At 28.6% G+C, this 13,781-nt stretch overlaps 2 protein-coding genes and 1 non-coding gene across 9 annotated transcripts in view; 1 reads left to right on the forward strand and 2 right to left on the reverse strand.

Annotated features, from left to right (window-relative positions):
• LOC107995302 (ribosomal protein S6 kinase alpha-5) overlaps positions 1–8,645 on the forward strand; it is a 42,049-nt gene extending 33,404 nt beyond the window's left edge. For 4 of the 7 annotated variants that reach the window (XM_017052703.3, XM_062078159.1, XM_062078158.1 and 1 more), the window contains 5 exons: positions 1,495–1,569; positions 2,247–2,465; positions 3,951–4,066; positions 4,744–4,944; positions 5,471–8,645. In XM_017052703.3, the coding sequence (XP_016908192.1) occupies positions 1,495–1,569; positions 2,247–2,465; positions 3,951–4,066; positions 4,744–4,944; positions 5,471–7,444 (2,585 nt within the window). In that variant the 3' untranslated portion in view covers positions 7,445–8,645. Of the gene's footprint in view, positions 1–501; positions 532–1,494; positions 1,570–2,246; positions 2,466–3,950; positions 4,067–4,743; positions 4,945–5,470 lie in introns of all 7 variants that reach the window. The other 3 variants (XM_062078155.1, XM_062078156.1, XM_062078154.1) reach the window with 1 other exon arrangement.
• Positions 8,646–11,738: 3,093 nt separating this feature from the next.
• Positions 11,739–11,811, reverse strand: Trnar-acg (transfer RNA arginine (anticodon ACG)). Its single transcript has one exon. It is a non-coding gene; the product is annotated as a tRNA-Arg (tRNA).
• A 266-nt stretch (positions 11,812–12,077) lies between these two features.
• LOC107995277 (UPF0488 protein CG14286) lies at positions 12,078–13,765 on the reverse strand. Its single transcript, XM_017052669.3, has 2 exons — positions 12,783–13,765; positions 12,078–12,626 (listed from the first exon to the last, which is right to left on the reverse strand). The coding sequence occupies exons 1-2, from the start codon at positions 12,801–12,803 to the stop codon at positions 12,105–12,107; spliced, it is 543 nt and encodes a 180-aa protein (XP_016908158.2). The 5' UTR covers positions 12,804–13,765; the 3' UTR covers positions 12,078–12,104.
• Positions 13,766–13,781: the final 16 nt, after the last annotated feature.

Raw genomic sequence — 13,781 nt, forward strand, 5'->3', positions numbered from 1 at the left:
TTTAAAAAAAAATTCGAACTAAATATTAAATAGAATGAAATCTGAAATCTGTTCGATTGAATTCCGCCCCTTATCGAATAAAATACATTTGACAAAGCGATTACGAAAGAGAGCTTTGGCCTAAGATAATTTCACATAGTTTCAGATGAAAGGAAAGGGGGGAGGGAGGTGTTGAACAAAGATGAATATAATTAAAACTGATAAACCGGATAATACGTATTGTTCGTAAGCGAAATCTTATTTTCTAAATTGAATGGCGATGGTGCAGAGAGAGAGAGAGAGAGAGAGAGAGAGGGGGAAAGATAGAAATAGATAGAAGGTGGTATTAGTGTTCTGTAATAAAACTAACATAGGTGGTGGTATTAGTGTTCTGTAATAAAACTAACATATTTCGTCGATTTACACAATAGAAAATGCGAATTAATTAGAGCAGAAAGTTAATCGTGAGAGTTAATGAAACTCGTGCTTTTTTCTAACTATTGCTTCTTTCGTTTCTTTCAGCGTCTTTCAAGATTGAGTCCGTTGATGATGGTATGTGATATATTTATTTGTAATAATTTAAATATGTGACTGTACATGTAACGATACATGTAACAATAATTTATTGTATTATTGTTAATGATAATAATAATAATAACAACAATAATAATTTTCGTTAAATTTTTTAGTTTTACGATTTGAACGATCGTGATGACACGAACCCCCGACGTGAATTTAACTTGTTCAGTCTAGTTTTGGTTGGGCCGAATAAAGACTTATTTTAAATTTCAGCCTACCCATTTAACTTAACGTATAAATTTACAAGTTTTCGCTTTAAAAGTAAAATTATATTCTATCTATGATAATACACGTGATATATATCGATAAAGTTTCCATTTATATATTTCTGCTATTATTGTTGCTCGAGGGTGATTAGCGATCTTATCTTTAATTTATACGAAACCAGTTCATATTTTTGGACCGAGTGGATGAATATATTTCCGGATATCAATCGAGATAGTCGATCGATTATTATTCGAAAGTACGTCGAACGAAAGGATCAAAGCTAAATAGAAAGTATTCAGTTATTTTGATATGACCAAGCTCTGATGAAAGTTGCTATTAATTTCCTGGAATCGTTAGAAAACGATTAGAAAATTGTTGCTTAATGCATTAAACATTTTTCAATGTATCTCTTCTTTTGAAGAGATGACAATATACAGTTTGAGATGAAATATTTTCTTGATTTGAAATAGTAGAATCACGTTTAGATCACAATTATACTTGTAAAGTTTTTTATTGTCGAGCCAATTTTCCAAATGGAAATTTATATACACGTGTTATCGTGACTCCGCTTCTATTCAAAACCCACGTGCCTTTTCACCACTTCCTTGTACCACTTTTAACCTTCGTCATCATTACATCATCTTCTTGGCAAGGAATTCATCTTATCATTCATCGGACACGTGTCATTGGACCGAGGGAAATAAAATCGAGTGTTCCTGCTGATTACAGTAAACCTGGCAGACAGCGGAGGCCAGAGGGTTGATATGACGCATTTCGATCTTCTGAAAGTCCTTGGAACTGGAGGTACGTGAACGAAATACTTTATAGCACATCGATTAAATCCATAATGGAACGATTGATTTACTACTCCTTCTCATTTACAGCTCCTGTACAATCGAAACTTATTGAAAATTATTAATTTATTTAATTCAATTATTTCTCTAACAGTAGAATTTAAATATTACCTTTTTATTCTTTTTTCTCTCTCTTTTCGCTTTCATTAAAATATATTCGTTTTATAAAAAATTTCGAGCAATCGAAATTTATTTTAATTAGAAATCTCTCTCTTCGTATACAACACTTGTATACTTGTATTTTCGTTTGTTTTTTATTTTTCTTATATCTCTTTTATCCCCCCCACAGTTTATTCACAACCGTATATTCGAACCAAAAAATCTACAAGGATTTATCTAAGATCCTACATCTACACGAAGGCATTGAATTTTCCCAACGGATGGAAGCTATTTTTCGGAAACCTGCTTAAAAAAAAAAAAAAAACAGAGTTTTGGAGGAAATCTCCATGACTCGCGTGGGAATACGCATGCATGATAAAAGATATTTATTCGAACTATAAATATATTTTTAAGGAAGTATGGACGAATAACGACCGTGAACGATGATCGTCCGTCAATTCGATTAGATATAGACAATAACGGAGAAACAAAGAAAAAGAAAAAAAGAAAAAAAAATCTTTTGTGTAGCTTACGGAAAGGTGTTCCTGGTGCGCAAAAGAACTGGAACCGATGCAGGCAGGCTCTACGCCATGAAAGTCTTGAAGAAAGCGTCCATCGTCCAGAGAAAGAAGACGACCGAGCACACCAAGACGGAGAGACAAGTTCTGGAGGCCGTTCGGGACAGTCCTTTTTTAGTTACATTGCATTATGCCTTTCAAACGGACGCAAAGTTACATCTGATTTTAGGTAAAATTTAAGATAACATTATTTCATTCGATAATTGTTAATTGAAATATATTATTATATGCATATCGTCTCTCTTAACCCTTTTATCCTTTCTTAGGAAATAATTTTAGTATTATTATTTTTTTGTAGAGAACAAATTCTTTTTTTTTTTTTTCCCATAAATTATGTATTGCATCGTGTAGAGAAATATATATTTTATCATGCACACGATAGAACCTTTGAAATTTCTTAATTGATTCATGGTTAATCAGATTCTTTGAAAATTGCAAATTGAAATTAGTAGCAGTAATCTTTTAATTTACATCGTGCCAAGATACATTTTTGATGCAAAAAATAATAAGAAATTAGCGATGTTAAAATATCGAAAAATATTTATCGCGAAAAGAATAGATAGACGCGTGGTTTATCGAAAAAATTAACGAATCCTTTTATCACCAATGATAGAGTTTTTAAAAAATTCCATAAGGTGTAGTATATATTTTACATAAAGTTTTTTTCTCATGTGCAGATATAATGTATAAATAGGTATAAATTTTTTTTTATTTTCAATATTACTACCTGATATTGGACAAAAAAAAAAATATCCAAGAAAGAGAAAGAATGTATATTTAAGGTGGTTTTCAAAACACGATGCAATCGTGACATCATCATCGAGTCTTCTCTGTAACTGTTGTGTAACTTTCCTCCCTCGTAGAAAGGTATAATCATTTCGTGATTTCGTTTCTTCCTCAATTACTTCTGTTTAGAAGAATATTGCGATATATGAATTATTTTATTTTCGCAATGTATAAGACGAGTATAAGTTTCTATTTCAGAATTTATCTAATTGTAATTTTCTTACTATCTATCTAAGTCCAAAAGTCCTTTTATCTATGAAAATTCGTATTGCTGTTTACATTGCTAATTGTTAAATGCAAATTTCTGTATATTGTATTAAAAATATTTATAAACGTTCAAATCAATTTTTATTAATATTAAAACGCTGAAATATTTATACATAAATCAATTACCACGTCGATGTTAATTTAATCAAGACGGTTTTTAAATAATTTTTTTTATTAAATAAGAGAAATAAGAAACTCCACAAGAGTGCCACGAAAGATTGGTGAAATATTCAAAAAATACTTCAAATATATTCCATTCGCCAAAGAACATGATTGAATTCCAAATCCTGCACGCAGCCGCTTTATCAATGAATATTTCATAGCCCAATATCTCGTTGACGAGTACCAGTGATAAATAAAAAAAAAAAATATCGTTATGTGTTACACCACTTTTGAAAAAACAATAATTTTTTTCCTCCTTTTCGATCTTCTTTAAATCTTCTTCCACTATTTTCAATCGGATATTTTTTTTTTCTTTTTTATTTGAAGAACCCAATGATGATGATTCGCGAGAATAATGCATTACGCAGAGTTTTCTCGAGTCGCGTTTCGAAGGATATTGTCCAGACCGAGGTTAAACGAGAACTTTGCTTTCTTGCAGATTATGTCAGCGGCGGCGAGTTGTTTACGCATCTGTATCAACGGGAACATTTTACCGAGGACGAAGTACGAATCTATATCGGCGAAGTTATTTTGGCGCTGGAGCATCTACATAAAGTAAATTCGTTCTTTCGTTCATCATCACTTACTTGAAACGCATTCTTGAACTTAAACTGTTCAAGAATTGGGCTTATGATTTAAAAAAAGTGGATACAGATATACAGATTTTTTTCCACTTTCTTTAATATACTTATATAAAGTAAATATCCGATTTATAAACTTTAGTATGGTATATTTTAATTTCTAATGAAAGGACTCTAATACGCAGATATAAGATGCGATTATAGATGAATCTTATGATTTGAGAACTCTGTATAGATTGGATCTACTGACATATGGCGTATAACTTAGAGAGTCTATAATTGAAGAATAATTGAAGAATTTAGGGGAGGAGAAATTGATCTTAATATGCTATACAAATTAAATCTATAATTAGGAAGTCTGGTATGCTGTTATAGATTGAACTTATAATTTTTTGAACTTTATAATATTATAGATCAGACATTTTAATAATATCACGTAAAAATTTAAAATAAAAAGAATTGTAAAATGATAAAAAGATATTTTTCTATAAATTACGTAGAAAGAAAAAGAAAATAACATAGTCCCAAGCTTATAATTTTGTATGCACTTTGTTTCAAGTATTACTCGTTGCGCGATAAATTATTAAAATATTCCATTTTTATCGCATATACTGATCGGTGAAACTTACAATGTTGCTTTCTCTGTTGCAGCTGGGTATAATTTACAGAGACATTAAACTGGAGAACATTCTGTTAGACAAAGAGGGTCATATCGTGTTAACAGATTTTGGATTAAGCAAAGAGTTCCTGCCGCACGAAAGGGACAGCAACGCCCGTGCTTACTCCTTTTGCGGAACTATCGAGTACATGGCACCGGAAGTGGTACGAGGGGGCTCGGCGGGCCACGATATTGTGAGTCAGGATGAATTTACGTCACGATTTGTTCCCTTCATTCCTGGAACTTCGTTATCACGCCCGTGTTACCCGCTTGTCAGATACATTTTTATCGATTCATTTTTCCTTGAAGAAAATTTTTCTTTCCTTTGTGATTTTTCTTTTGTAAATTCTCTTCTTGTTTCGTATACAACATTTCTTAATTTACAATTTAAACTTTTTAATATTTTGTACAAGAATTTTTTATACGTTGTACTATATATGTATAACATATATTTTGATATATATCTTTGATTATACTAAGAAGATTAAAAAATATATAACATAATATATGTATTTTTATTCAAATGAATCTTCCATCATGAAATTCCTAAATGCTTAATCGTAGATCTTCATCTTTATATCATCTTTATCTTCGTAAAAAAATATCCAAAATTTAAATCATCTTTAATTTGATCAATCGTTCATTGAATGATTTCAAAATTCCAGGAATAATCTGGCCACGAAATATTCTATTCTAATAATCTAACGATTCGATTTCCAGGCAGTGGACTGGTGGAGTGTAGGCGTACTCACTTATGAGCTGTTGACTGGCGCCTCGCCTTTTACGGTCGAAGGCGAGAAGAATACGCAACAGGACATCTCGCGTCGAATATTGAAAACAGACCCCCCTATTCCCAGCCACCTCAGTCCGATTGTTCGAGATTTTATTCTTCGTCTCCTCGTGAAAGATCCACGACAGCGACTCGGTGGAGGACCAGGAGACGCCAAAGAATTGAAGGAGCATCCTTTCTTCAAAAAAGCGCCATCATCTTTCAGCTGGGAGGCCCTCGAGAAACGTGAAATTCCTCCTCCGTTTGTTCCTCAAATCGCCCATGAACTAGACACCAGTAATTTCTCGGATGAATTTACGAAAATGATCGCGGCTGATAGCCCAGCTGTAGTTCCGCCCAATTATGACAAAATTTTTAGAGGTTATTCTTACGTGGCACCATCTATATTGTTTGGAGAAAATGCAGTTAGTAAAGATATTTTCAAGGAAGCCACGAAAACTAATACAGAGTCTCAGAGACCGTCAACATCGGATGTATTGGCAGCCAGGTTCGAGGAGTCTACATTTTTCCAGAGTTACGAGATAGATCTTCGAGAAGAAGCCTTAGGAGATGGTAGTTTTTCAGTTTGTCGCAAATGTAGACATAGGAAAACGATGGAAATATTCGCTGTAAAGATTGTTAGTCGCAGGATTGATTGTGGAAGAGAAGCGAGTTTGTTAAGAAGCTGTCAAGGTCACCCAAATATAGTCAAACTAATCGAAGTCCATCAGGATAGAGCGCACACGTACTTGATAATGGAACTGTTATATGGAGGAGAATTACTGAGAAGGCCAAGACCCTTTAGCGATCAGCAAGCTAGCAGAATAATGCGACAATTAGCTTCCGCGGTTCGATTCATGCACTCCAGAGGTGTAGTTCATCGAGATTTGAAACCAGAGAACATAGTATTTGCCCATGAGGCAGAGGATTCGCCAGTAAAGATTGTAGATTTTGGTTTTGCCAGAATAAAACGTGGCTGTGAGCCTCTACATACACCCTGTTTCACTCTCCCATATGCAGCTCCAGAGGTAATTGCTAGGCAAGGCTATGATCAAAGCTGTGATCTTTGGAGTTTAGGCGCTATTTTATATTCAATTTTATCTGGAAAACCGCCATTTGGATCAGGTTCTCCAGATTTAGCAACTAGAATCAGAGCAGGTGAAATTGATTTCGATAGTGAATCCTGGAATCACGTGTCTAACCTTGCTAGACAAGTTGCCAAAGGCTTGTTAACCGTGGATCCGAGCAAAAGACTGACAGCCAGCGGACTGGCGAATCATCCTTGGTTACAGGAATCAAATTCATTCGACGTGGCTAGTTCGTATGATGTAACCGCATTGGATAATTCGAATGCTTTGCTGGAGAAACCAGAAAGCTTTCGATTGCGTGAAGTAGATGGCGCAAGGCTTGCACAGCGCAGGAAGCTACACAAACGTTCCACTTCTAGTTCCGTATCGTCGTCTGCTTCTACTACGTCATCGAGTCCCTCTGTACAGCTCCTTCGACCACCTAGTAACGCTACTAACGTTGCAACATCCGTTTCACCGGCCCAACCAAACGCTTTTGATTTCGGTGAAGAAAAAGTAAATGAATACCTCAGTTCCTTATCCTCCTCTTCCGATTCAAATTCACCAAGGATTGTGCATCAAGAACCAGCTAAGAAACGACGTAAACGGGATGAAGATGAGGAAACAAAATCAAAAAAATGTAAAAAACAAAACGTCCAATGTACAGAAATTTATAAAAATAGGACTGGTCCAGTGACCAGGTCTAGGAAAAGAAAATTAGAGGAACAGACTATAAATGAAGATGAATTATCAGTGTTAGAGTCCTGCGAAACGAGTCATGTAGATTTCAGGGAGATCCATCGGAAACAGAAGGCAGGAAAGCGGCCCAAAAGATTGGCTACCATTACCGTGGAATAGATAAAATTTGCATCATCTTTTCATATTTCTCCTATATATATATATGTATGCATTTCACGTAATGTTGCAACGTTGGCTGCCTTCGACGCTCGAATTGATTCGGGTAACATACATTGCGTCATTCCTATTTCCAGGACTTCGCTTGGGAACCGTTTCGAATTTTGTATGAGTTCATAAAAACTATTCTATTTTTATTATTAATATTTATTTAAATATTTTATTAATACTTTATCATTGATATTAACGAAAAAGTGTTTAAATTTTTTTATTAATTAATTTATCTAGCATTTTAGGTAATATAAATTAGATATTGAGGTTATGTGAATAGCATAAAACTGAATAGATAGAACTAAATATTTCTTTATATCCATGTAACTTTATTTTATAATATAAAATTTTATGATATAAACATAGATTAGTATAACAAATTATAATAAGTAATTTAAAATTAGGATAATAATTTAAAATTAGAATAATAATTTAAAATTAGAATAATAATTTAAAATTAGGATAATAATTTAAAATTAGAATAATAATTTAAAATTAGGATAATAATTTAAAATTGGTATAGTAATTTAAAATTAGGATAATAATTTAAAATTAATATGATTAATTAGATTAGATATTAAATATGTTTAGATATTTTAATGAACCCGTACAAGATTCAATATGGCGTGTTCCTAACTTTAATTAATTTTTCTTTTTTCGCATTATCTGTGATCAATTGTAAAAATGAAAACGAAACATATAAAATCGTCGAAATTCTTTCGACTTTTTGTAACCCTCACTCTATCATTGATCTTTCTTGGATGAAGAAAAGAAAGAAAAAAATAAAAATAAAAAATGAGGGAAAATGTAAAGCAAATAAACAAGCGATTTTGTGAAAAAATAAATAAATATAATAAAAATATATAATAAAAATTCAATTCATGAAAATTATATAAATCATAGAAAATGTGCCTCAGAAAGACGATTTATAAGATGATGAATGTGGTGTATGTGCGTTTTGAAGCGATAGATTTTGGAAAAATGAAACTTATCTATTTGAAATATAATAGAATAAAGATAAATAAAAAAAAAGATGGAAGAAATGCGTGTACCTTTTAGTTACTATATTAAGAAAAGAATAAATGTATTGTGTACACGATTATTATTATCAATTATACAAATACATATAAATAAAAATATACACAGACTCTAATCGAAATAGTTTTGTTCATGTGAGCATATATTATATCGAATACATGCTATTCTTATACATTGATTTTTAGTCCTGAATCTTTATAAAAAAAATATATATATATAATAAAAAAAATTATATATATATACACATAATGAACATGCAAACCATATACACATATTCTATATATTCTATATATATATATATATATATATAGGATGTTAGAAAATAGGATCAACCCAGGTTATCAAGTATTGTAATCATAATCCGTGTTTCCTCGCGATATCTTTATTTTGTACCAATAAGTTTAGATATTAATTTCTATTTCTTTTTCTTTTTTGCTAATAAAATTATTGTAAGTATTGTATGTATTACGATTTATAAACGACTGGAAACATCGAAATGTTTGTAGAAAGATAAGCCAATTAAAAGTTGCTTTGTTAAAGAGAGAAAAAGAGAAAGAGAGAATAAAAATGAGCGAGCAAACGAACGGATAAAAGAGAGAGAGATGTATATATTTTGCAAGTGTTGAAATCGAAGTAAAATTGCGTTGAAATTTTTTTTCATAATTTTTCGATGCAATTTTATGCGATTTAGCTTCTCTATTGTAAAAACAATTTGAATAATTATTTAAAATAGTTTTAATTATCAAAAAAATTAATTTAATCTTAATAATAATTTTTTAATTTTATTAATAAGTTTTTAGATATAAAATATAAGTTTCTTCTAAGTTCTGTTCTATCGTAATGAGAAGTTGAAACGGATATCGTTGAAACACGAAAGTTAATTCTATAATGTGTGATGATAGTTCATTAATTTTCAATGTTTTTATTAAACATTGATTTATTATGCAGTGACTCATAGATATGTTCTCCATCGATGATTTATCATAATTCAGATCATATAAAAATTTAATAAAAAATTCACTTAAATGATTCTAGATATAAAAATAAATTGAAAAAGTGCAGTAATTTTTACGTATTATATACGAATTTTAATTCTAAAAATTTAAGTTTGGAAATTATGCGTTGGTAATCAATATTTTAATTAAAAATATATTTATGATTTTACAATATTTTTAAAACTATTGAACATTTATAATATTTTAAAAATTATTCAATTATAGAAATAAAGAGAACATACATAAAATTATGTCATATTATTTTAATATAATTAAATTTTTAAAAAATATAAAGTACATGCTACTTGTACTTTAAATTAATTTTTTTAAAAATTATCTTTGTATGTAAAAATAGCACCCTATAATTTTTATTCATTTTATTACGCAGAATTATCCCATTTTTTAATATTATTTTTTATATTAAGATTTATACCCAAATTTATACTCTTCCAAAATTATTATATTCATATCTTCCAAATCAAAAATAATATGTAATTTTTTAAATAACTTCCATTTATTAACTTAACGTTGAGTTTAAGAATGAACATTAATTCATGATTAATTTTTTAGATGCGAACAAATCTGCGAGTCACAATGTATCAATTTAGTGTTTAAGCGAAATAGATAGATAGAAGAAAAGGAAAAGAGGTGTGAGACTGCTGTAAAAAAAAGTGCAACATTAAAGAAAAAGAAGAAAACAGTAAAAAATATAAATGAAGGAGAAAGGATGGCGAAGACTGAATGGTTGTACACGGACTCAGGGAACAGAGAGACGCAACCGAGAAAAAAAATTCTCTAAAAAGCAAAACAAAAAAAAGAAAAAAAAAATTGATTAAGAAGAAGATAAAAACGTTTCACATAATGGGAAACGTGCTTCTACCAAAGACGGCTGAGGCAAAATCACTTTGCAAAGACCAAAAAAGTAAAAAAAAGTCAGAAAAACTTTAAAAATAAGAAAAAAGAACTTATCTTATCGAGATATTGTGAAGAATGTAATTTCTAAATCATTGTGTGATTTTCAAGCGTAATTATATAATATAATGTTAATTATATAACGAAGAAAATAAAGAAAAAATAAAATGAAAGAAAGAGATATTTAAATGAGAAATGGGGTGGGAAGGGGGATCAGATATATAAATATATATATATATATATAAACTATATATATTATATTATATATATTTAATATAAGACTATATATTAGAAAATCATATTTCTCTAATAAGAAAATATTTCTATTTAGAAATCGTAAAAGTCATTATTGAGTCTAAGTTGCTATCAGTTGAACCGTAATAAGGAGGAACTGATTTTTTCTAGATACATATATTACTGTTATGTTATTAAAAATAACAAATAAAGAAAGAAAAAGTGAAATAAAGAAAAAAATAAAAGTGATTTTTTGAAAAATAAATATATAAATATATAGGACGTCGTAAGAGTCTAGTGCAATCTTTTGATAATTTGTATTTAATCGTATCATTTATATCACAATATAATCATGTTTGTTGAATTTGCATCGATACTTGTTCGAAGCGTAATATAATATTTTTATTATAATTCAAACAAATTAACAATTTGCTGATGCTAAAGAGAATTTACATTTTCTTTTCTGCTATAGATTCCTTAAAAATAAAATCAAATAATATATATCTATATTATTCATTGTTTCCATTATTTCTTTATCGATAAATTATGCGATAGACTTTTAAGACAATCTATATATCTACATATATATAATTATATACAGATTCAAGCTTGTATCATACAATAAAGAGTGCTCTTCTGTTGCTATAAGTATGTAAGAGAGATGAGATACCTTTGTTACTACTGGTTGTTAAATATATCATAACATAATATTTATTTATATAACGAATTTCTTTATTCGCTTCATAACCTGCTTAGATTAAAATTAAAATTAAGATTAAGAAACATATTTTTTAAATATCTTTCTTTTGCTTTCATTTTAATTTATTGTTATTTATTTATGTTATTTTTTTCTTTTACTTTTAATGTAAATTCTATAGTAAGAAATTTTTGTCTTTTTATAAATTCTTAATTTTTTTTTTTTTTTACTTGAATCAATATTTTCATATTTAGATCTATAATTTTACAAAAATTGAATTTGTCGTTGTTTTTTAAAATATTCAACATTTTTATATCTTCTTAATCATTTGATTGATTAAAAATTATTTTAATAGAAAAAAAACTTCAATCGATCCTGCCAGGATTCGAACCTGGAATCTTCTGATCCGTAGTCAGACGCGTTATCCGTTGCGCCACAGGACCATATTGATAACAAATCATACTTTATAAAATATAAATAAATGTATGTATGTATGTATATATATATGTATGTACACTTCTATATTATATTATTAATTAAGTTTTAATTATTATATAATAAGGTAAAAATAAAAATAAAAAGATATATACATGAGCGTAAACTTATTATTACTAAAATTATTCCAGCTCTTATTTTTAATAAGATGTATTTAAAAAATCTTATAAAAAATAAAAATAATAAAAAATTATAATAAAATCAATAATTGTCATTTTATATAAATATATATAAAATTCTTTTATTCAGTAATTTGAAAATTAAATTTAAATGGATTTTGTACATTAATAATATCAATATTTTCATTTGAGTTTGGATATAGTGCGATAGTTTTCAAACATTGTTTTTCCTTTGAAGATGTAGAAGAAGATGTAGAAGCAGCTTTCTTTAAAAATATACTTTTCTTATTTTGATTGATTGTAGACATAAATTTGATAGAAAATGCAGTTTTGCCAAATTTTTGTTCGTCCAAAGCCATTTTTTCTCTATAATTTCCTAAAGTATTACGCATTATTTGTCTCTTTTTTATCAAAGAGGCATTATTGCTCTTTAAAATATTTATATTTCTTTTTAAGTCATGCATTTGTTTTTCAGGAAGTTTTCCAGTGGATAAACACATTTCTAACTGTTGAACACACCAACATAATTCTAATTCAAATTGATCTTCAACTTCCTGGCTCAAACCACTACTAGTTTCTACACAAGTATGTGTCAATTTTGATTGATCTGAAATCTTTTTATTCATTCCTGTTTCCTTAGAATTCTGAAATTATTATTTATTATAAATTGAGAATTGTTGTTAATATAAGCTAATAATAATGTTTTTGTATAAATTAGAATTAATATAATATTATTCATTTTTTAAATTTATAATAAAAATATATAATAAAAAGAAAGAAAAAAAGGAAATTTTATATACCGATTTAGATTTTGGAGGCATTTTTTATTACATTAAAAATAAAGCAGTTTAATGATTCTTTTAATTAATTATATTTGATTATATAAAGTATGTGTACTTATTGACTATTGTTTTTATCCTTGGACTCTTAGTCTTAAATAAAATAAATAAACAAGAAGAGCAAATGTCAAAGAAATGGAAATAGCAAAAATTGAAGATCAGCGCCATCTTTCTAATATAGAGACATTTTTCTAAAAGATGGCAGTAGTTTCTAATTCTTATCTTATCATTTTTGTGAAACATTTTTGACATTCAAAAGATGGCGCTGGAAAACAATTCTGATCCTATGTCTGTCTTTTTCTTATTATTTATTATCTTTGTCTGTATTTATGTTTAATCTACGGCACACTGAAGATGGCTCTCTCTTTTTCCTATTATTTTCTCTCTTTGTCTTTACTTATTCTTGGCTACACAACCTAGTATCAATTAAATACACTTTCATCATTTCTTTTTTAAAACTGTAATATAGTTATCTCGATTTTTAATATAAAAAATAAACATATTTTTTATTCCTGTATGTGTGTATGTACGTATATTATATATATTTTATATATATTTGTATTTTATATATATTTTTATATGTATACATATATTACATATTGTTTCTTATATACTATATGTAAAAATAAAAATGTTATTACAAATTATGATTATTTTCTACAAATATCAAAAATCTTAGTAATGAATATACATTGATTTACAAAAATAAAATAAACAAGATACATATAGTGGAATTGAAGTAATTATTTACGAGTTTATAACAATGTATATTTATTAATATAATTATAGAATATTCTAATAATTATAGAATAAATATCACGTTCTCATTCAGACGGAAATAAATCACTTATAACGTGGCAATCTACGGTATTAATAATTTTCTATTATTACTTTCATATTATTTACATCTTCTCTATTGTAACTTATAAAGATATAGAATGTATTTTTATGATAGACTTG

This window comes from Apis cerana, linkage group LG8 (assembly GCF_029169275.1).
Source record: "Apis cerana isolate GH-2021 linkage group LG8, AcerK_1.0, whole genome shotgun sequence".
Classification (NCBI taxonomy): domain Eukaryota; kingdom Metazoa; phylum Arthropoda; class Insecta; order Hymenoptera; family Apidae; genus Apis; species Apis cerana.

Bases quoted from the DNA above. Each gene is read 5' to 3' on its own strand.
- LOC107995277 (XM_017052669.3), bottom strand. From the start codon at position 12,803: ATGCCTCCAAAATCTAAATCG. The intron at 12,627-12,782 runs GTATATAAAATT...TAATAATTTCAG, and splicing joins TGCCTCCAAAATCTAAATCG to AATTCTAAGGAAACAGGAAT.